The sequence below is a fragment of the Brachyhypopomus gauderio genome, unplaced genomic scaffold (genome assembly GCF_052324685.1).
Source record: "Brachyhypopomus gauderio isolate BG-103 unplaced genomic scaffold, BGAUD_0.2 sc81, whole genome shotgun sequence".
Classification (NCBI taxonomy): Eukaryota; Metazoa; Chordata; class Actinopteri; order Gymnotiformes; family Hypopomidae; genus Brachyhypopomus; species Brachyhypopomus gauderio.
The window spans coordinates 912,028-935,428 of record NW_027506902.1 but is presented as its reverse complement, the minus strand read 5'-3'; the positions used below and the strand labels follow the sequence as shown (position 1 = coordinate 935,428).

General features: G+C 45.6%; 3 protein-coding genes across 3 annotated transcripts in view; 2 read left to right on the top strand and 1 right to left on the bottom strand.

Moving 5' to 3' along the window:
- ddr1 (discoidin domain receptor tyrosine kinase 1) overlaps positions 1–7,101 on the top strand; it is a 41,259-nt gene extending 34,158 nt beyond the window's left edge. Inside the window, 9 exon segments of the mRNA XM_076991137.1 lie at positions 863–1,029; positions 1,115–1,310; positions 2,046–2,159; positions 2,624–2,919; positions 3,034–3,161; positions 3,270–3,467; positions 3,561–3,813; positions 3,984–4,133; positions 4,218–7,101. Of these exon segments, the coding sequence (XP_076847252.1) occupies positions 863–1,029; positions 1,115–1,310; positions 2,046–2,159; positions 2,624–2,919; positions 3,034–3,161; positions 3,270–3,467; positions 3,561–3,813; positions 3,984–4,133; positions 4,218–4,358 (1,643 nt within the window). The 3' untranslated portion in view covers positions 4,359–7,101.
- A 2-nt stretch (positions 7,102–7,103) lies between these two features.
- flot1b (flotillin 1b) lies at positions 7,104–14,845 on the bottom strand. The gene is made up of 13 exons (XM_076991176.1): positions 14,687–14,845; positions 13,675–13,735; positions 12,218–12,293; positions 10,987–11,077; positions 10,750–10,893; positions 10,396–10,515; positions 10,219–10,314; positions 9,912–10,064; positions 9,651–9,832; positions 9,518–9,563; positions 9,298–9,435; positions 9,034–9,198; positions 7,104–8,543 (listed from the first exon to the last, which is right to left on the bottom strand). The coding sequence occupies exons 2-13, from the start codon at positions 13,715–13,717 to the stop codon at positions 8,520–8,522; spliced, it is 1,278 nt and encodes a 425-aa protein (XP_076847291.1). The 5' UTR covers positions 13,718–13,735; positions 14,687–14,845; the 3' UTR covers positions 7,104–8,519.
- A 583-nt stretch (positions 14,846–15,428) lies between these two features.
- tubb5 (tubulin, beta 5) lies at positions 15,429–20,990 on the top strand. Its single transcript, XM_076991236.1, has 4 exons — positions 15,429–15,573; positions 17,831–17,939; positions 18,376–18,486; positions 18,739–20,990. Exons 1-4 carry the CDS (start codon positions 15,517–15,519, stop codon positions 19,797–19,799), a joined length of 1,338 nt encoding a protein of 445 aa, XP_076847351.1. The 5' UTR covers positions 15,429–15,516; the 3' UTR covers positions 19,800–20,990.
- Positions 20,991–23,401: the final 2,411 nt, after the last annotated feature.

Sequence of the window (23,401 nt, the reverse complement as noted above, 5' to 3'; positions counted from 1 at the left end):
TTTCTGTTTATGTAATCGCCTTCATGTTCTAATGGTGCTGGAATAGGTAGCATATGTAGGTTCCATCAATGCAGCCAATCACTCTAGGAAATCCTTAAAATGTAAATGGAATGAAGTTTGTTATATACTGCTTCTCCTTTGCTTAATTTCTTTATTGTCCGTCTGAATTAATGACAAACCAACGATGCTGTGGAATTCATCTTTGATGTCCATAACTGGCTTATGCCCAGGAAACACCACAAAACTGGGCACTAGTCAATTTAATGCCAGACATAGTTTTCGGACAGACCGACATACAGTAGCTTTGCTGACAGATCCTGCATCTCCTACACTATAAAAAAAACTTCCACTAGCAAAAAACGAAGAGCGATGTATAACAATCTGGAGAGAATTTAGGACTGATCCGCGATGTGTAATATTTGAAATGTGACGCTTAATAATTTTATTGATGTAAATAATGGATTGTGCTGAAAAACGATAACGATTCATTAAAAAATAATCCGAAAATGATAGGCCTATGTCTATTCGGGGTTTCATAAGGCGTTCCCGACGAAGAGCTCGATGAATAAACTGAGCTTCAATATCCACATGATCCTCGAGGAAAGGACACGTCATGATGACTTGTTTTTAACTCTGGTTCAGGTCCAAGTTAACCTGCCAGCGAGCAGGTTAGCTTCAGAGCATAAGTTGCTATAGTAACTGACTCAGGTTCTCTTTAAGCTTGGTTTCTGGAACGGAAAACCTCGAGTTTCCGTGAGTTCTGAGTTAACTTACCCGGTTTTCCCGCTTAACCCGCTTCGTGGTATACCCCCCTGGTCTATCTCTCTTTGTTTATTTATTTATTTACTTTCTGTTCTTGTAGGTGAGGAGTTTGTTGCCATCACCCCAAGGGCGGGATTACCTGTTGCTAAGGACGACAGTAGCAACACTGCCATTCTGATTGGCTGCCTGGTGGGCATAATCTTGCTGCTGTTGGCGGTCATAGTTGTCATTCTGTGGAGGCAGTACTGGAAGAAGCTGCTTGGCAAGGTGAGGGAGTGGCAAACGGGGTTTCCTAGACAACCGTGTTGCCTTCAGTCATAAATGTAGACTGTGTGTGCGTGTGTGTTTTCAGGCCCAGGGAAGCTTGTCGAGCGATGAGCTGCGGGTTCATCTCTCGGTCCCGTCCGACAACGTGGTGATCAATAACACAAACACACACACGTACTCCAGCCGGTACCAGCGCATACACACTTTCCCTGACGACCGAGACGCAGAGTACCAGGAGCCCAGCACCATGCTCCACCCGAGAGAGCACTGTGACAGCTCGAGTGAGTCTCACACACACACACACACACACACACACACACACACACACACACACACACAACACACACAGTTATTGGAAGTGGATAGGAATTGTTGCACAAAAGTTGATCTGGCGGTGGTTTCAGATCAATGGCACAGGCGGTCTCAGTTTAGTGTGTAGAAAACAGCACAGAGCCAAAGTAACATCAGATAAAGCACTTGACCAGTCAACACAAAGACCCACTGTCCTGGAGAGAGTGTGAGGGAGAACAGTGGAGGGAGAGTGTATGCTCGGAATTCCTGGCAGGTACACACACACACACACACACACACAATTACACACACTCTGTTCAGCAGATGCTGGCATTACTTGATATACCGAACGTTCAATATGATATTGCTTTGAAAATCCTTGAGCCTCTCAGTACAAATGACCGTTCCTCTGTCGATTCACTCATGCTGCTGATGAAATATCGATTAACTGCCTGCAGTGTGAGGAACAATAACCTGCCTGCTCTGTTCTGCTGGTGCTGCATCTCATGTGTGACCCTCTCACTCTGCCCCTAACCTTCACTGTGTGTGTGTGTGTGTGTGTGTGTGTGTGTGTGTGTGTGTGTGTGACTCATTGTATTTGCTTTTTACTGGATTGCATCATGATCTTTTAAATTCATTTGTTTATCTGTGTTTTTGCATTGAGTTTTGTGTTGTCGTGTTTTGTGCAATGTGGCATTCTGGGGTGTGTGTGTGTGTCTGACCAGCCTTGCTGTTAAACAACCCAGCTTATCACCTCCTCCTGTCTGACCTGAGACTCAGCCACCACAAGCAGCCAAAGTGCCCCAGGGAAGCAGAAAAGCCCCAAAACCTGCCCCAGGGTAAGAGCGGGGTGTCTCTCTGCTCACACGCTAATGGAAGAACTGAGAAACAGATGGAGTTTCAGAGGGAGAGAGGGCAGGTGGGAAACAAGCGTGTGGACACTTCCAGGGTTCTAGACAGAAGGAAGATGGACTTTGGGACAGAGTTACTTAAACAATTCCCAGATGAATTAACCATGCTGGGCTCTAAATGGATGAAGATCTCAGGGTCACAGGTTAAATAGAACATGCACCATGTCACCCGTAATGGGGGGGGCAAAAGCCCCCCAGCAACGACAGCTTTCTGCATGCCAAGCATGGACCAGCACGCTCCAGTGTGTGTTGTGTTGAAATGCATGCTTGAACAATAATTGTCATTTAAATAATGTAACAAAGGAGGTCATTGTCAGAGTAAAATGTTGACGCAAGTTGGATTCTGCATTCCTTTAGCTTTTTAAAAATGTCCATTGTGTCTTATTTCACAGCATGTGGAATAGATGTAGACAGTAAAGCTCTGCCCATTCAAGAGGGACCGCCCCCATACCCTGGGGCTCCTCCTCCTCTTCTGTCAGGAAGCCATTATGCAGAAGCCTCAGGGGGCGGGGCCAGTGTGCCTCATTATGCTGAAGCAGACATCATCAGCCTGCAAGGTGTAAGTGGTAACAACACCTACGCCGTCCCCGCCCTCTCGGCCACGCCTACTGACTGCCTGCCTCTTCCAGAACTCCCCCGGGAGAGGCTCATCTTCAAAGAGAAACTTGGAGAGGGCCAGTTTGGAGAGGTAGACGTCCCACTCACGCCGACATTTGCTTTCATTCAAAGATGCCACTCAACAATTTGAGATCAGATCAGTGCAGATGGCTCCTTAGAGCAATGTTTTTTTTATTCTTCTAAGGTTCACTTGTGTGAAATTGAAAACCCTCAAGACCTACCCAACCTGGAGTTCCCCTTCAATGTGAGGAAAGGGCGCCCTCTATTGGTGGCCGTGAAGATACTGCGGCCAGACGCTTCAAAAAACGCCAGGTCAGCGAGGCCTCTGCTTCCACAGGTCCCAGCCGCACAGCGTCGGTAAGCACAGCGAGTGTCTGCTCCGCCCGCCACTGACACCGTCCTACTCCGCCCACTCCGCAGGAACGACTTTCTGAAGGAGGTGAAGATCTTGTCTCGTCTGAAGGACCCCAACATCATCCAGCTGCTGGGTGTGTGTGTGAGCAGCGACCCACTCTGCATGGTCACCGAGTACATGGAGAGCGGCGACCTGAACCAGTACCTCTCACAGAGAGTCCTGCTGGACAAGACCGGACCGCAGCACACCACGGCGACCATCAGGTGCACACACGCATGCGTACACGCAGACACCCATGCACGTAGCCTCGTGGAGACGTTTCAGCCAATCACAGCGTTACGTTCCGTGTGCCGTAGCTACCCCGCACTGATCTCCATGGCGAGTCAGATCGCGTCAGGAATGAAGTTCCTGTCTGCGCTGAACTTCGTGCACCGGGACCTGGCCACGAGGAACTGCCTGGTGGGGGGGGAGCGGGCCGAGGGCGAGGAGCGCCACATCAAGATCGCCGACTTTGGCATGAGCCGCAACCTCTACGCCGGAGACTACTACCGCATCCAGGGCCGGGCGGTGCTGCCCATCCGCTGGATGGCCTGGGAGTGCATTCTCATGGTGGGTGGGGGGGCCGCGCCACAGGGGGGGGAGGGAGGGAGTGCTTGGAGCATGTGCAGCTGAGATTTGTGTCTCCTGTCTTGAAGCTGGTCTTATTTACTGTTGCTTGTGTGTGTGTGTGTGTGTGTGTGTGTGTGTGTGTGTGTGTGTGTGTGTGTGTGTACTCTCAGGGGAAGTTCACCACGGCCAGTGATGTGTGGGCGTTTGGGGTGACTCTGTGGGAGATGCTAAGTGTGTGTCAGGAGCAGCCCTACAGTCACATGACTGACGAACAGGTCATCGACAATGCGGGGGAGTTCTTCCGAGACCAGGGGAGACAGGTAAGCACATTTAAACACACACACACACATACACACACCCCCACAAACGCTTCAATTCTCCCCCTCTCTCTCTCTCTGTGTTAGGTCTATCTGGCTCGGCCGGCCGTGTGTCCGCAGGGCTTGTATGAGCTGATGTTAAGCTGCTGGAACAGAGACTGTAAACTCCGCCCCTCTTTCACACACATTTACTCCTTCCTGACGGAGGACGCCATGAACATGGTGTAGAGAGATGGCAGAGAAGATGGCACAACCGAAACAAACTCTTGGCAGTCCATCACTCTTTCAAACAGAAAACGTGCGTGCGTGTGTGTAGACCGCACAAGCTGGTGGAAGGGGTAGGTGGTGTAGATGTAGGCGGAGCTAAGCACTCTTATGTAAATTAGTACATTATGTGATTGGTGGGTTGAGACACTGCTGGTTCAGTGCTCATTTGACCTGCAAAGCTAAAACCCAAACTAGTCCTAATTTCCTAGTCCTTAGTTTAATTGTTTCAGCCTCAACCTTCTACCCATGAATCCACAGTAGTAAAACCCATCATCTTAATTCTTTTAAAATTTCCATTAACCATTTATGCGGTGGAGGGCTTTTATTTAGCAGAACAACATGATACCATATTGTGATTCCCAGCACATTCACCCTGCTGCTTCACTACTTACAACAAATGTATGTCATTTCAAATAACATAAACAAACATTATTTACATTTTAACGTATTAACACGGAAACTGGTAGCTAAGGGTGATTTGTGTCTGATATTATGGAGTACAAGGCTAATTTGTAGAGGTCAGTAGGTCATGAATGAGTAATCGCTAAACCCCAGCATAGTGACTGCTTCACATGAACTCGGCAAGCCGCACATGTACTCCGGTTGAGGGCTCTTCTGTTCAAGTAGAACGATTTAAATAGTTATTTATGAGAGATTACTCCTTCATTACATTTCATTATAGACATGAAACAAAACCATTACGATAATTCTGAAATTCTACAGCCGTGCTGAATTACAGGGTGTCTCAAAAGGAAGGAAGCACCTGTACAAAACTACAAGTGTTGAAGTTTTCTCCCAGTCCTGAGGAACCATCACGAAAACATCTAGATGAATACTGACACAAGCAACAAGGTGTGTCCCCCCCCCTGTCGACAACTTGCGTTCGCCACCTCCGCCAGGTTCAAATCTCACTCCAAGCGATCTTCAAAAGTTGGCAACCCTGGTGTCTTTGAGATGAACAACGCTGTATCACCCAATATATTAATCTCAAATGGACGTTTCCTTCCTTTTCCCTGTGGATATTGGGTACATGTGCAAAACATTTCCACTTTGGCTGAATTTTAACATTAAAAGAGCAGAGCCTTCTTAATTCAGTCAAGTCCTTGTACTAAAGGGAGGCTCATCAGATCTCAGGAGCTGGATAAAGAATGACACAGACCTGCTCACGTTATTTACATCAGATCCTCATATGCGGTGGTCTGATTTGTGGCTTGACCCGTGTGGGGTCACCAGAGATGAGCTGTGGGAAGGCAACACAAGCTTGTTTCCAACAACCGAAATATCAAAATTCAATAAAATCAAAGTTTATTTATATAGCACTTTTTACAACAGTTGTCACAAAACAGCTTTACAAGTGTCCAAGTCCCCCAGTGAGCAAACGGCAAGGGCAACAGTGGCAAGGAAAAACTCCCTAAGAGCACGAGGAAGAAAACTTGAGAGGAAATGAGACTCGGTGGGGGATCCCATCCTCCTCTGGCTGACACCGGTCACCATAACAAGTAGCGAGATACATAAACAAATAAAGGATGGGAATGATCATTTGCATCTTTGTATGTATTTATATACATGTCTTATGTAATTCTTATTCAGTCCTAAATTTCTTGATGGTCAGTAATAGTAGTCCAGGGCTGAAGAGATACAGCCATAGCAGGGGAGAATTCGGGGTGGTGAGAGGGGCCAGGCCAGAGTGTTGATCCTTCATAGCTGGTTATGCAGGAGGTCGATAGCAGGAAAGGCTCGTCTCTCGTCTCAGTATTTCACGGGTAGGAGGGCAGCCATTTGGAAAAAGAGGGCAAGTTTGCTCTGTAGAAGTCGGTAATAAATGTTAACAAATTAAAAGTCCTCCACGTGAATTTAAAAGCAAAAAGTAACTAGGGGCCTTGGATCCTGTTCATACTGCTGTTATCAGTACGAGGTTAAACTGCATTTTATTTACATTTAAAAGACAACCAATACTGTACTGTGACCTGTTCCTTGAAATGTCTTCGTCTTTACTTACAACTGCCTCACACAATGATTGGAAAGAGAACACAAACAGCAATGGTAAAGTGTAAATATGTATATCTGTAAGTGAGTGTGTTCGTGATGGTTATGCAGTGACTTTTCAGCGCCACCAGGGGCCACTGTTGCACTTTAAAGAATGACCTAGGACACCACCAAGATTCTTTATGGTTATTTTAAGACTTCAGTATGAATGGGCTGAAACACACTTTCTTTAACCCATATGATAATTTTCACAGACTTTGTAACAGTAAATTTGTGTAACATTATTTTACACAGACTTGCAAAGTGAAACTGTTAACTGTCAAATTGTTGGGAGCAGAGTAACAGTTAACCCAGTAACCCTAGTAATATATATACTGTAATACACCTAGTGAAAGTGTTGCTATGGCAAATGTGATCGTCAAATGACCTTTAACCTTTTTGATACACTGTAGTCCTGAACTAAAACTTGTATTTTTTTATAACTGACTTCAGGCATGCTTAGTCCAGCTGTGCCTTCTGTTCATGTTTCTTTAATGTAAAGAAATGAGAATATGTAAATAGCTAAAGGGATCTACTTTTCTTCACTAAAGTGTTGGTGTTGGGTATCTGTATTGGGGATGTTCATTGTGAATGGGTGTGTGTGTCAGCACTGTGCTGCCCGTGTTCAGTGCTGGTGTCGTTTTGTAGTTGTTTAAATAAAGTAATCATTTCAGACAAATGTTGGTTACACACTATTTATTTTTAGATAATGTATACAATCACATTCTTCACAAATATTCAGAAACATGGCACAGACATGTATGACGAAGGTTTTGCATTAAAAGAAAATGTAGGTGAGAGATGTGGCTTACTGGACGAATGGAAACCCAGAGTAGCCCAGCCCCCCAGCCGCCATGCCACATGAAACCAGAGCTGGGGGCAGGCTGGGAGGCACATGACCTCAGCGTCCATGCCTGGAAGACTGGCTTTTAGGCACTTAGTGACACCTAATGGCAGAAACCGGAGAAGCCCACAGTGGAGGCTTTCAGCACAGTCCATGTCCTCGTCCATGTCTGGCCAGGACTGCACGGAAACCCTCAGCTCCAAGTATTAATAGGTCCCAGATTACACAATAACATACTATAATCATGCATAGTTTACACCCTGAATCCACCTTCTGACGGCCAACTACAAGCATCACCCAAGTTGTCAGACATGAGATCTCACTCTTTGTGGGTGCTGTGCGGGTGTCTGACCCAGATTTAACAGCCACGCGGGGTACTTTCAACCTCTCCACTTCCTCTTTGCTTCCACTATGTGCAGATATGGGTACCAATGGCGTTCAAACACCTTTCCTAGTTCAGTGATTGGCCACAGAGGTGTAGTGCAGAGTGACTACGAAACAGACGGACAGAGCAGCACGCAGACAGGAAGTGTCCGGTCACTAAATCTTCCCCCTCAAGTTAGGATATATTAGTCTGCTTATCTAACAGTTCCTCTTTATGATTTCACATTACCAAGATTAATGTTACAATTAATCTTTAAAAAATGTTGGTTAGATGTTAAAAAAGATCTAAAAAAACAGAACCTCACAGCAGGGATTTGACCACGTGAATATTCAGTGAGTTCCGAAGAATACATGCTTCAGACTATTATATATATATTCAAAACAAACAAAAACATGAACTCATGTTAGAAACCTCTCCAGCTGGCTGAACTGATACAACAGCACTTTCATAATTTTACTCCTTTACTTTCAACTAGCTAAACATGCATTCAAGATAAAGTCCAAACTAGCACTGAGAACAGTCAGTGGCTACGGGAGTGAAAGCTGCCCAAGTTACAGCTCTAAAGCCCTAAAGCCCAAACCCTTAGTAACACGCTATGACGATCCCACACGGACAACCACGTACTGACTGACCAAATAACCTGATTGACTAAATGTTTCAGCGAGAGAGCAAACAGGCTCTTATCATAAAAAAACTAAATGTCTTATGACATTAAAAATGACAGATTACACAAACAAACAATTGCGTAAAGCACGGAGGTGATAGGAAAAGAACAGCCATGCAGGTCTGAACAGATGCCTGAGCCGGGGGATGATGTCAGCATTCCTCATGCATATCCCCACCTCCTCCACCTCCTTCAGGTTCTTAATCAGCGCACGCGGGTGGATGCAACCTGTGAACACACAAGGACTTTTATGGCTTCGCAGTCAACAGCAGGAGATCAAGAGGTCACGTGACCCCCGACCTTTCGTGACACCTGTACTCTCTTCAGGGAATGGTGGCAGTGGATTGAGGCTTCCTCTTTAAGAGAGGGGGCGGCACGTTTAAAAAGGGACGTGACTGTATTCGAATGAAACATAACCTTCCTGCCCCAACTTTAAATACAACTTGTGGGCAGTGGAGGGGGGACTTTTTACATACTGCTCCAGATCCAGAGTCTCTGTGCGTGTGTGTCAGAGAGAGCCTTGTTGTGTGTGTTTGTGTGTGTGAGAGAGAGAGAGAGAGTCTGTGCATGTTTGTGTGTTTGAGTGTAAGAGAAAGTTTGTGTCAGAGAGCGTCTGCTTCTGGGGATCAGTTAACAGCCTGACTGAGGCCCGGTGTGAAATAGACATGGCTGTAAAGAGAGGTCTATTGTGTGTGTGTGTGTGTCTGTGTAAAATCACCTGAGAGATGTTGACTCCAGTTAGTTTCTCCACAGTCTGCGGGAGGCGGGTCATGATGTCTAGCACCTCCCCCGTCAGCTTGGCCGCGCCCACCTCCGAGCCTCCGCTGGACACCATGGTGACCTTCTTTGCCGCTGCGAGGGGCTTGCTGATCTCCTCGGCCATCTGGAACACACGAGACAGGGCGGACGCCTCAGTTCCTCAGTACGCGTGTGGCGTGGTGCGTCGAGGCGGCCGGTGTGGAGCGCGCTCAGTCACGCTCACCAGAGGCAGCTTCTCCAGCAGCATGTCCACCATGGCTCCCTCTTTGTACTGCCTGAAGGCATCTGCCTTCTTGGACATCTGCTCCGCCTCCGCCCGGCCCTTGGCCTCCGTGGCGAACGCCTCCGCCTCACCCTTCATCTGCGGGAGGAGAGGGGCTCACCGATTAAAGCTACCGAGTCTAAAGGTGGAGGAACAGCGTGGAGAGATCCTCCCAACTCACTTTAATGGACTCCGCCTCCGCCTCCGCCTCCATGATCAGCTGCAGCCTGTGTTGGGGAGGAGGAGGAGAGGGGTTTACACGACCGTACATGCCCGTGGCTCCGCCCACGGCTCTGGGTCGCAACCTCGCTCACCGTTCTGCCTCGGCCAGCCTCTCCAGGCGGTATCTCTCGGCTTCGGCGGGCTTCTTCACCCTGGCCTCCAGCTCCTTCTCCTTGCGCGAGATCTCCTGCTCCTGCAGGGTGATCTGCTGCATGCGCTCCACCACCTGCACCTGCATCTTCTCCTCCTCGATGCGCTGCTTGGTCTTCGCCACCTGGCGTGAAGGCACGGCACGCTCAGCAGACTGTCTGAAGGGTTTGAACTTGGGACTGCGGTCCGCGTAACTCGGGTACCTGAAGCTGATAGGCCATCTCAGACTCTGCTTTCTTGGTGTTGATCTCCGTGTCGTAGGCGGCCTTCTTCAGCTCGAAGTCTCGCTGAGACTTCGCCATCTCGATCTCGTTTTTGTATTGTGCTGAGACCTTCTCTTGCATGGCGTGTGCTTCCTACACACAGACACACACGTATACACATGTTAAATCGATATTTCATCCGGAGATACAGAGGTGCAAGGGTGATGAAAACCTTTGGAGGAAAATATGATAAATTATGAAGGAGAGGAGATTATTGTGAGGTGTACAGAGAGGAAAGGTTTCTCACCCGGATGACGGCGTCTCTCTTGTACTGAGCCTCTCCTATGCGGGCGTCTCTCTGAACCTGAGCGGTCCGAGCTTTGCCCAGAGAGGTCAGGTAGCCCTGCAGGCAGAGAGCAGCACACCTTGAGTCAGTGTGCAGTGAACCATGACGGTTAAAGTGCTAACAAGGGGGCAGGGTTACCTGGTCATCATGAACGTCTTTCAGTGTGTAGCTGACCACACCAATGCCCATGTTGACCAGATCAGAAGAGGCCACTCTGAACACTTGCTCTGAAAACTTCTTGCGATCTTGATAAATCTCCTACAGAAAGAGTGAAATCTACTGATTAGAGGTACAGGCTACACATCCTCAGGATGCACTAGCAGCCATAGCTGTAAACAGCAGGTTTTTCACTGTTCTTCAACTACACTATCATCTTCTCTATCGTGCATGGATGTGTGTGTGTGTGTGTGTGTGTGTGTGTGTGTGTGTGTGTGTGTGTGTGTGTGTGTGTGTGTGTGTGTGCGCACACGCGAGCATGCGTGTCATCATTACCTCCACAGTCAGGTGAGCTATGATGGCTCTCTGATGGCCCTCCAGCGTCTCCAAGGCGATCTGGGAAATCTCACCCTCCGACTTACCCATGAACATCTGGCAGGCTGCAGCCAGCATCTCCTTATTCTGGCCCTGGATCTTCACCTGCAGGGGGCAGCAGCGAGACCCATGAGCCCCTGAGCAAGGCAGAGTGAAAGCCTGCAAACTGTACGCGCACTTGAGGTGCAGGTGACCGACCTGTGCGATGCCGGTCACAGAGATGGGCACTCCGTGCCGCGTGTACACCTTATCACTCTTCACATTGAGAGTGAGTGTGTTCAAGCTTATCCTGAAGAGAAAGGAGGGAGTGAGAGAGATTTTTAAAAGGATGCTGCATACCCAGAGGAAACAGTACAAACGCCTGAATCACGGGGATGATGTGAAAAGGAAATGAGACTACGGGACTGAAGGAAATGGGACTGAAGACATGCCACCATTTTAAAAGGCTGGGAGCATGTCCCGTCACTCAGAGCAGTGCATTAGCACTTAGGCCTAGCGGCATGCACAGGAAGTTGTGGCAACTGAACCAAATGACCAACAACCACACTCCCAAACGCCACTGACAGGAATCCAACATCCCATTCACATCCTGAAGGGAGTGACTCTAGCAGGGAGAGACTCTTCATCTGTCCAGTTCTTCTGGAATGAGAGAATTCTTTTTGACCTGTTCACACGGGTCAAATACTACTCCTGTTCACACGGGTCAAATACTACTCCTGTTCACACGGGTCAAATACTACTCCTGTTCACACGGGTCAAATACTACTCCTGTTCACACGGGTCAAATACTACTCCTGTTCACACGGGTCAAATACTACTCCTGTTCACACGGGTCAAATACTACTCCTGTTCACACGGGTCAAATACTACTCCTGTTCACACGGGTCAAATACTACTCCTGTTCACACTTGGCTCCACTGGTTTATGGACTTTCTAGGACTTCACACGGTTAACAACAAAAAAAAAAAAAAAACAACAAAATTTAGAAGCTGCGCATGGTTGAAACTGCCTTCACTTTCAACAATTTGCCAAACATTTTTTATATAGGAAATCCATAACAAATGTTCCCTTTATCTGCAGTATTCCAACTATTCACTAGGTCATCATTCTGGTCTAGATCCTCTAGTGCTGTGATCTCCAGTCACACTGATAACTCTGATCTCTCTGTTAACATGAGGAACAAAGGCCATGTGTCCCTCAGTGGTATGTGTGTGATTCAGCCTTCTCCGTCATCGGATGCCATGTTAAACACATGTATGTATCTGCTGGCTGGTCTGCTTGTTTGTCCTGTTCAGAGAGGAGATGATGGACCTACTGATCTAGAAGCCTGTATTATCAAGGGTGTGTACTTTCATCGTTCTTAGCACAGCAAGATATTCGTATTGTATTTGTGTTGTTTAAAGGATACAACAAATGGTGAGATGAATACCTTTGAATTTGCTGGAAGCACGGGATGACAAACACTCTTCCACCTGCAATCATTACGGGAGGAGAGCGGCCACAGCCTGACAAAAGAGGAGAGTCAAAGTACAGGCTCGGTTTACCAGTCAAGAGGAGAGTCAAAGTACAGGCTCGGTTTACCAGTCAAGAGGAGAGTCAAAGTATATGCTCGGTTTACCAGTCAAGAGGAGAGTCAAAGTACAGGCTCGGTTTACCAGTCAAGAGGAGAGTCAAAGTATATGCTCGGTTTACCAGTCAAGAGGAGAGTCAAAGTATATGCTCGGTTTACCAGTCAAGAGGAGAGTCAAAGTATATGCTCGGTTTACCAGTCAAGAGGAGAGTCAAAGTATATGCTCGGTTTACCAGTCAAGAGGAGAGTCAAAGTATATGCTCGGTTTACCAGTCAAGAGGAGAGTCAAAGTATATGCTCGGTTTACCAGTCAAGAGGAGAGTCAAAGTATATGCTCGGTTTACCAGTCAAGAGGAGAGTCAAAGTATATGCTCGGTTTACCAGTCAAGAGGAGAGTCAAAGTATATGCTCGGTTTACCAGTCAAGAGGAGAGTCAATGTATAGGCTCGGTTTACCAGTCAAGAGGAGAGTCAAAGTATATGCTCGGTTTACCAGTCAAGAGGAGAGTCAAAGTATATGCTCGGTTTACCAGTCAAGAGGAGAGTCAATACACACACAATAGACCAAGTGGATAAACATGTTACCCCCCCTCCCCCCAGGAGCCCAACTGTAATACAGTAATCTGGACCTTCAGCTTTGCCCAAGACCAATGTCCCTCTACTGTGTGATCAGTGCCTAAACACAATCACTTGCACTGCCAGGCATCAGTGTGCTGCTGGCCACTCCCATGCCAGTGGGGTTGTGACCCCACCCATCACAGGATGTAGCTGATCAGAAGTCACCTGTGATGTTCGGGCAGACGGGCACAAACTAGGGCATCTGTTTGTGCATCTGCACACACTGCTTCACGAGAAGGAAAAACGCAAACAACTAAACCACCGAAACAATAGACTTGTTGTTGTTAAAGGGTCATGGTCTAACCCCAGTGAACCAATTAAGAGCCCATAGCCAAAATCATATTACGACAGAAATATTTTGAGGCTCCAGTACAAATAAATGCTAACAAACATTTACACTGTCACAATTCTAATTCTACTTCTGATTTGAACTTTCTAAAGTAAGAACATATAGTTTAATTAGCAGTACAGCACAAAGGTGCAAAAACACAAAAACACTGATAACAGAAATCAGTGTAGATGAAACACAGACTCTGGCACATTTTACATTTAAGTATTTGTATCACTCCTGTAAGTCTTGGCAAACAAAACTAATTTGTGTGTGTGTGTAATTATATATATATTACACACACACACTTTAGTTTTAACAATAAGCTAAATGTCTTACCTATACCTATAAACAATGAAGTCTGATCTTACCTGAAACCACCATTGCTTCATTGGGTCCACATGTGTAGAACATCTTCACACTGAATCTAGTCTGTAGACAGCATGATTTCAACTCCTTAAAACCACATACGTTTCAAACCGCTGGTATTTAACAAAGTTTCTTATCATGGCGGTTTAAGTAAACGAACCAGACAGAGATAATCAGGCATAGGACGCCACACTTGGTTTGAGGATCAATTGTAAAGTTAGACAGCCACAAATCACTCCACTTCTGCTAACTGCCTCTCTCCTCACCCCCTGACTTCCTGTTTGTACATCTCAGTTCCACTGCAGTAATAAACTGTTTTGTCAGATCATATGAGACGAGCATTCAGTTTTATTTTCCTTAGGAGACGTGTTCTTAGTATGCGATAATTTATATCATTATCTATCTATCCATGACTGATATGTAGATGTTTGCAGTACAAATATAAGTCGTCGCCGTAATACTGCTAAAAGCGATGAATCGGACATCGTAACGTTATATTTATAAAGCTTACACCAGCCTCTTGTAGACTGAAATTAACTGAAAGCACTAACGATGAAGTAGATAGATGATAGCACATCACTTTTCTCGAACATCTGTTCATCTTTTGCAGTTAGCTACGCGCAGAACCGACTAAGTTATCTAGACGCCTCTTAGCCAACAGTCACAAGACGCTGCTACGCTAACGCCGTTTACGTAAGTCAAGGTTAGTTAGCTAGTTAACATACCTGACAATATGCTGTGTTTAGATTCATCAAAGTGTTTAGATTAGAGCTAACGTGGTCATATTTTCGCAGCTAGACAATGCTACAATGCGTCTGGTTAGAAGAAAACACTAGCTAGCTATCTTATCGATCCTAACTTTACCAGCCAAACCGTTCGCTGGTTAGACAGCTTACGGGTTTGTGAATTCGTAAGAACATTTTACTTAAACATAGTTACAACTCGCTCAAGTTACCTAGCCGTAAAACAAAACATTTAGAACATTAGCTTAGATACTTGAATGTGTTTTCTTACCGAGATTAAGATGTTTTACCCAAAGCTAACAGCTGAAATGAGGTAAATAATCGAATGTTTTCGCAACCACCGAACGAGTTGAAGCCCTGGCTAAAGAAAGTATTTTTGTTGAGGAAAAACGTCTCTGACGCGACAGACTCCCTTGACCACGCCCATTCGACAAAAACTTTCGCAAACGGAGCGCCCCCTGGCGGAAGAAGTGTAGCACAATCCTGAACTCAAGACGCAAACAAACGCTGGACTATCACACACAATAAAATGTAAATGTGCCATATTTTGTCAATTGTGATTTTTACACCCCAATCGAAATTTGTCCTCCGCTTTTAACCCATCTGTGCAATAGAGATAATTTTTTACACGGACATCGTGTTGGTTTATATTGAAATGGGCCTACAGAGGATTTAAGTAATAGTGAACACTATAGTGTACTAAACTGTCGTGACATAAATGGTAGAATAACTTACATGTATTTAAATGGCAGAATAACATGCATGAAAATAATTTTAACTTTAAGTATTTATCTTTTGAATTAGATAATATTGATAAAGAAAAATATTGTATGACACTTATACAGTCTTCCTTAGTAGTCTTTCTGGTGGCACCCCTACTAAAGTCTAAAGTGACCCCTGCTAACGTCCCGCCCATACTGCCTCATTCGCACCAATCAAATGAGTGAACAGCTGTGCGCTCGGTGGACCCCGCCCGCTCCTGAAGCAGCCTCGTTCTGGAGCTCGTCCAGGAATATAAAGCCTTTGTCCGTGCACAGTCATTATAGCGGAGCCACGCCGTCACGTTTGGGGAGTGAAGACCGTTGCACTTGAATCTTAACCATGAGAGAGATCGTTCATATCCAGGCCGGCCAGTGCGGCAACCAAATTGGTGCCAAGGTAAGAAAGTCATTACCTTCTTTCTTTATACAAGAAACATGCTCAGAATGAGTTGGAAAGTAGGAAAACCTATTTTTTAGTGGATATGAGAAGAAACCTCAACAATGAAACCTCCAGATTAAAGGAGTGGCCCGTTAGTCTTCTGCATTGGAATCCTTAATTTACAAATGTATCAAATTATAATAAATATCTGCTATGGTGTTGTGAGATCTAGGTGTTTATATGTCATTTAACTCGAATACATGTTTTATTTAAACGTAAATAAATTTAATTGCGTTGCCTTACGTACAGCTGCTTTGCCATTGAGCAGTCCTTTATTAATTCACCATTGAGCCAATACACGATATCAACATGTAGGTCAGTTTAAAACTTTATTTTTTAATAATATTTGACTGTCTTATCTGTCTCTGCTTTTGGATCGCTAGGATTATAACCTTTTCCTCACAGAAATCTCTGAAAATCACATTTTGGATAATGAATAATTACTACACTAGTTTACAAATGAACAATAATGCAGAATTGGGATATGCATGATTGTTCATTTGTAAACTAGTAGACTATGGTAATTAGTGTTGGTATTGTGGAAGGAAATAGTCTATATCTCTAAATGATTTCTCGCACATCTCTCTTACTCTAATGCCGGGCGTGGCGTGTGTCTCTTCCACATCCCAGACACCATAGTGAACCTAATTGTCGCGGTCACCCGGCCTGTCACGAGCCCTTTAAACAGCTGTCGTGTGGATTTGCACTATCCATGATTCGCAATTGTCTCATGTTTATCACCAAAATAAAAATATTTCCATCAACAGTCTACATTGTGATGCTTTTTTCCCCTAAGACGATGTTTCTAGTCTTTTGTGTGGAAAAAAATCGTTTTTTTCGGTTTAGCTGTTAAGATGAATGAGATCAGCGAAGAGTGAAAGGGTGCGGCTAGTAGACCAGTGACAAAGAAAACTAATGTTCACTATGGAGACGATCCCAACCAGACGACGTGTTTCCACCACAAATGACTTAATTACATTGTCGTCGAATTATGTTTTTATTGAGGAATTATAGGCTAGTTGTTTTTTCCACACTGTAAAATGCGACTTTTTCGCATTTCATGTAAGAGGCTTTATAAATTGCTGTTGACTTGTTATATCTTAATACGAACTGCAACTGGGGTCAGTTTTTTTTTTTTTGGTTTATCGGGTTGGTTTCGTGGGTTCCGCCGTAATGAATACCGATTCTCATTTTGAAGAAAAAAAAAACAAATTAGAAGCATTTTACTTAAATACTTCTTGATGTGTTGGTCTTGAGTACCGTGTTACATTTAGGATGAAGGCACTAATGCATTGAAGTGAATGGACTGAATAATCATTGTCTTGAGCCCTGTTAGGGTTTGGGTGGGGAGGGGCAGCCTCCAGCAGATGGAAGATGCAGAACTAGTAATGGGTCTCGCAGCTGCTTCATGGCAGCCTGTGGCACCAACTGGGTTTAGGTTGAATCGCAGATGAGTAAATCATGGTTTATTCCTGAACGTGTAGCAATGCAGCTGTAGCCAGCCATTGCGCTGATTCAGAAATGCCGGAATATTTTGAGATTACAGCATAATTATAGATTTTTCCTAATGTCAATGACGAGGCAGAAATCTGAGTAAGCTTAATTGTTGGTTTTGATGAGAAGAAGGATTTTACTTCCATGGTTTTAATGGGGAGTGATCTGGAGAGATGGGGAGAGCGGGCTTGGCCATGCTGCCTAGAATTTCCTGCTTTTGTCCTGATTCTTTCAAAGCGATTATGCCCCAAATACCCTGATATCTACCTCCCTTACTGCCCCCCCCTCTTTTCCATATTCATTCTAATGCCACTATTGTTGGAAGTTAAAAACAATAGGGTCCGTATGTCCATGCAGTGGCTTTTTTTCTGTATTATATCCAAAGTTCATTGAAATCCGCGATTTCACCCAGACTTGACAATAGTCAGAATCAATTTGCATGCTATTTTCTCCATATAATCTCCACACAGCTTTCACATAATAGACAAATGTTGCAGCATTGTCAGACACTGCAGACTGAAGGACGCTGGATACTGAGACAGGGCGTAAAAATGAAGGCTGGGCTTTTCATTTTTAACCCTGCACTTTTGTTCTCTCTACAAAAGAACATCATGACTAATGATCCTCCTGCTTTTAAATTGTAATTTTGTACTGTAGACGACATGAATGAACATTATTGTTGTAATGAATGAGTTTTATTGTTGACTGAACTGATTTACAGTTCTGGGAGGTCATCAGTGATGAACACGGCATTGATCCCACCGGCACCTACCACGGGGACAGCGACCTGCAGCTAGACAGAATCAGCGTCTACTACAATGAGGCTACAGGTACCACTCTATAGTGCACTCCTGCACACTCCCGCGCACTCCTGCACACTCCTGCGCACTCCTGCACCTATGCTACACACGAGAAAATTATTAACCTATACTTAATTTAAGCTCACCAAGACAATGGACACTAAGTTAATTGCATACATATAACCTGTTTATTATAAATGAATAATTATATTCCATTCTAGATTAATAAATACTGAAGCCAAGTAAGCCACATCATATAATTCAGTGGGAGAGATCATGAGATTCTTTCTGTTTGGAATGCAATCTATTTTTCTCTTCTGTACTGAACTGGTGTACCACCTCACCCTCCCAACCCGCCCCGCCCCACCCCTCCCCTGCCCCGCCCTCTTTCTCTTCCTCAATCTTTTTTCTCTCTCTTTCTCTCTCTCTCTCTCTCTCTCTCTCTCTCTCTCTCTCTCTCATGGAGGAGGTAAATATGTTCCCAGAGCTATTCTGGTGGATCTGGAGCCTGGCACCATGGACTCCGTTCGCTCTGGACCCTTTGGACAGATCTTCAGACCTGACAACTTTGTATTCGGTGAGTTACTCGGGGAGGCTAACGTATGTTTCTAACGTATGATAGTTTCATTCTAAGCAAACATTCTTTGAGTTATATTGTTCCACTGTGTTTATAACCTCTATTAAAAAACATTCTGTTTGTTGATCTATGAAGCAATTCTAGTTTTTATTTGTAAAATTTACTAAACATGTTGACAGTTGGTTTCTCTTATTTGCTGAATGGACAGCTTTATTATTATTACAGTCATTATTTCTCGGTGATGCTTCACAGGTCAGAGCGGTGCTGGTAATAACTGGGCAAAAGGTCACTACACGGAGGGTGCCGAGCTGGTGGACTCGGTGCTGGATGTGGTGCGGAAGGAGTCTGAGAGCTGCGACTGCCTGCAGGGTTTCCAGCTGACCCACTCGCTGGGCGGGGGCACCGGCTCAGGCATGGGCACCCTGCTCATCAGCAAGATCCGCGAGGAGTACCCCGATCGCATCATGAACACCTTCAGTGTGGTCCCCTCACCCAAAGTGTCCGACACAGTGGTGGAGCCCTACAACGCCACGCTGTCTGTGCACCAGCTGGTGGAGAACACGGACGAGACCTACTGCATCGACAACGAGGCTCTTTATGACATCTGCTTCCGCACACTGAAGCTGACCACGCCCACATATGGTGACCTAAACCACCTTGTTTCGGCCACCATGAGTGGCGTGACCACGTGCCTTCGCTTCCCCGGCCAGCTCAACGCCGATCTGCGTAAGCTCGCCGTCAACATGGTGCCCTTCCCCCGCCTGCACTTCTTCATGCCGGGCTTCGCTCCTCTCACCAGCAGGGGGAGCCAGCAGTACCGCGCCCTCACCGTGCCCGAGCTGACACAGCAGGTGTTCGATGCCAAGAACATGATGGCTGCCTGCGACCCGCGCCACGGCCGCTACCTCACCGTCGCCGCCGTCTTCCGGGGCCGCATGTCCATGAAGGAGGTGGACGAGCAGATGCTGAACGTCCAGAACAAGAACAGCAGCTACTTCGTGGAGTGGATCCCCAACAACGTCAAAACGGCCGTGTGCGACATTCCACCGCGTGGCCTCAAGATGGCAGTCACGTTCATCGGCAACAGCACGGCCATCCAGGAGCTGTTCAAGCGCATCTCGGAGCAGTTCACCGCCATGTTCCGCCGCAAGGCCTTCCTGCACTGGTACACGGGCGAGGGCATGGACGAGATGGAGTTCACCGAGGCCGAGAGCAACATGAACGACCTGGTGTCCGAGTACCAGCAGTACCAAGATGCCACAGCTGAAGAAGAGGGGGAGTTCGATGAGGGTGAGGCAGAGGAGGATGCATAAGAAGATGAAGATTGAACAAGGGAAGGGGGTGTGGGAGCAACATTTGGAGGGTGTTTAAGGAGGAAAATGTAGCCAAGCACATACGGATCCAACCGTAAGTGTCTCAAACAACGTAGAAGTTAGCGCTAGACAAATGGGGCCAAAACCACCAACGGAATCCTGAACGAATTTTCTTCAACACAGAATGGAATAAATTGAATAATAAACCTCCACACTAGTAGGGATTGATGTTCATAAAATTATTTCCATTTTAATTTTCTCTGATGTCCTCACTTCCCCGTTCACGGTGGGACAGGTTGTTTCTGCTTGGTTCTAAATTAAACACCATTCTTAACGGAGAACCATCACTGATGCTGTCATTTTGCCCTAAGTTGTTCTCTATCTGTGTCATGTAAAGCCAACCATGTACATCTGACCAGTAATATGACGGCTCTAAAGACACAGAAGCACATCTGGATGACATTAGTCGTGCCAGAATTTGTGTCCAGCAATGGGATCGGAAGGGAGACAGAACACCCTGTGTGGAGGACATGAGTGTTCAAAGCCATTATTTATTCTTCTTTTCCCCTTTGTTTTTTGTCTTTGTTTGCTATACTTTTTAACAACTGCAAGAAAATGTGAAAAACACCTTCCTGTAGAGCAGATTCATTTGGAAAAGATTGTAAAAGTGTTTGTTTGAGTGTTGCACTACAATGGCACAGTCTTGGCAAAACTTTGCCATTTCAGCATGCCCTCATTCACTGTGAGGATTACAGTATTCAGTCGAATGGTTTACAGATGTGAAAGATCTTGTGAAAGACACTGAGAGAAACAGAGGGCCGAATGAACGATGGGGTGCACGTAGAGAGTGCTGTCCAGTCTTCCCACCTCGGCGCCAAGCAACGTCTGTAGGAGGAAGGTGTAGACAGCCATGGATAAGTAGATCATGTAGGAGGACGTGATGTAGGAAAAGACTGGTTTAGAAGGTTGTGAAGAAGGTCATTTACCACTTTTAGGATCCATGGAGCTTGTATCCTGTATCTGAGCCCGAAGGCTTTTAAAGCTGTTTTTACATGTTTGTTTCTTTTTTTTTCGCCATGAAGTGTTAAGCATGTCCCTTACATTTTATACCTACTTCAATTTCCTATTGGAAAAACATGAGCCTCTGGAAAAAAAATCAGTAAAATAAACTTGAAACTTTGTTAAATTTGATGCTGTTTCTTTCTTGATTGTGTTCTCTTCCTTACTGTTATATGCATTTAAAATTAATAGGCAAGCTTGGTTTAAGAAATTCCTTCCAATGCAGGTGTACCTACATAAAATTCCTAATGACAAAATGGAATCAAGAAACTATGGAAAATTAATTAATTAGCACCATTCAGTTTACTCAGATGAATAAATAATGAATATCAACTTGATTACAAAATTCCCAAAATGGGAAGGTTACACTAAATATAAATAATCCGTGATGAAGTCCAGGAACTTGGCCTTCAGGCAGATTCAGCTCTTACTAGAATAGGTTACTGTTGGGTAATGTGTTGTCCAGTAACAACTGGCACCACTGGCGTAGGGGAGGGGCACGCAAGGCACGCACTGCGGGGGGGCCCCGAACACAGGTGGGCCCCGCCTTAAGACGAGTTTGTTGTTTAGTCATCCTCCTGGGTGATGTTAATGTTTTCCCCCACGCTTAAGCCTGGTTTATACTTGAGGGTCTGCGCGGCGAAAATGACGTAATCGCTGTGGCTCCGCCCGTGCGCGAGGACCTCGCGCGCTGTCGATTCGCGAGGTTGTGCACCTCTCGAATTTTGTAACTTCGCACGCGCGCCGCGCTTCAGCGCGATGAACAAAGTCATGTTTGCAGGGTTCATACACCTTAACAAGGTGGAATTAAAGCATTTGTACATCACTTTCAAGGTCCATTTCAATATTTCCCAGCACGTTAAACTTAGTTAAATATTTATACACATACTCGAAATTATTCGCTTTTTATCAAATTATTTAATGGTTGTTTATTTTCAAAACGCCCAATCTTAACGTCTTCACGTTCTCTTATGTTTCGTCCTGGAATTACAAGAGGCTCGTATTTGTTAACGTATGTTTTCGGACAACACTGCAAAGCCATATTTTACACTGCAGTGACGCTCGCGACGCTCGCGCAGGGTCGCGCGCTACGGTCGCTCGCGAGATTTTAGCTCACGCACGGGCCTCCTCATTGCCTCCTTGCGGTGGGGCCCCAGAATTTTGCGCTACGCCTCTGACTGGCACACAGGTAAATTGAATGTTGCACATAGTGGTAGTGTTATTAATTTCTATCCTTTAAGATCTCTGTTGTCTGGCCCTACCAAGGAAGGCTTACAGCATCATTAGCAATCCTGCAAGGAGATGTAGTTTAATTTATACACAAGGTGCTGTATTTATACTGCACAAGGTGGCGTACAAATAAAAGTATTAAGCTTCATCAACTAACTGTACATGAGCAACATAGTTCACTCTCCTGGCAGCTGACAGGTTGTACTGGAAGATCTGGGTCCTTACATTGAGACTCAGGAACAGCTTCTACCCATAAGCCTTACTGACTCGGTGAACTGTCACCTTAACTTCCTTATCATTCCCATTCCAGACCACATGAACTCCAGCTTATGTATCATATTTAAACTGCTAATATTTCCTTCTCCCTTAAACCTACAGATGTGTTCCATTTACCTTACAAAGGAACTAATACAAGTTCTACTCTTCACCTGGTTTTCAGCTCAACATTTTTATACAATTTCAAAAATTCCCTGCATCAACACACCTGAGATCATTTAAAAGGAGCTTGATAATGACCTCGTGAGCTGCACCAGGTGTGCTAGACTCACAAAAAGACATGTCAGATGTCTCAGAAAACAGCCGACATGCAAGAGCAGTGTGATGCGCGGGCGACTGCTGCACTTTGCATCACTTTAGTAGTTAAACGGTGCATTGCATGCAGGGCAGCATCACGAACCCCAAGCCTGGTAAGTGCCACATTACCATTCCAGAGCACTACACTGGTGATCCACAACAGTGTGAGGGGTTTGTGGTGCAGTGCAAGATATATACTTCGCGTACAAACCCAGCATGTCTGCCTCTGCTCGGCTGGCCTTCATCATCTCGCTGCTCAAGGGACGAGCACACACCTGGGGAACAGTCCTGTTCTCGGCCTCCACGCTCTGGAATCCCCCCGCGTCGGAGCAGCGAGCTGTCGACGAGTGGTGCCGGAGTTTTGCGCCCTTAGAAGTTATGCAGCCCATTGCACAGGAGGAAACTGTGACATGTTTATGTTTATGTATAAGAGAGTGTGAAACAATGTATGAGATAATGCTGTAATCGTTGTTTATCTCCTGAGTAGATCTTAGCAATGTATATGGGAGGAGCCCAAGGCAGTTGCCTAGCAACGCCTCTATGCAAAGACCGCCTCTGATAGCTGCACTCATTGATACTTTACCAGATATGACAAACAATAATCCACCTGTAGCTCCGGAAGGGCTAGAGCGTTTTACCGAGCATTTCTCTTCGTACAGCTTTAGACAAGGTTGTGCCATTACAATATAAGCGAGTCAGTGAGAGAAGAATGGCCCCTTAGTACAAAGACCACACAAGTA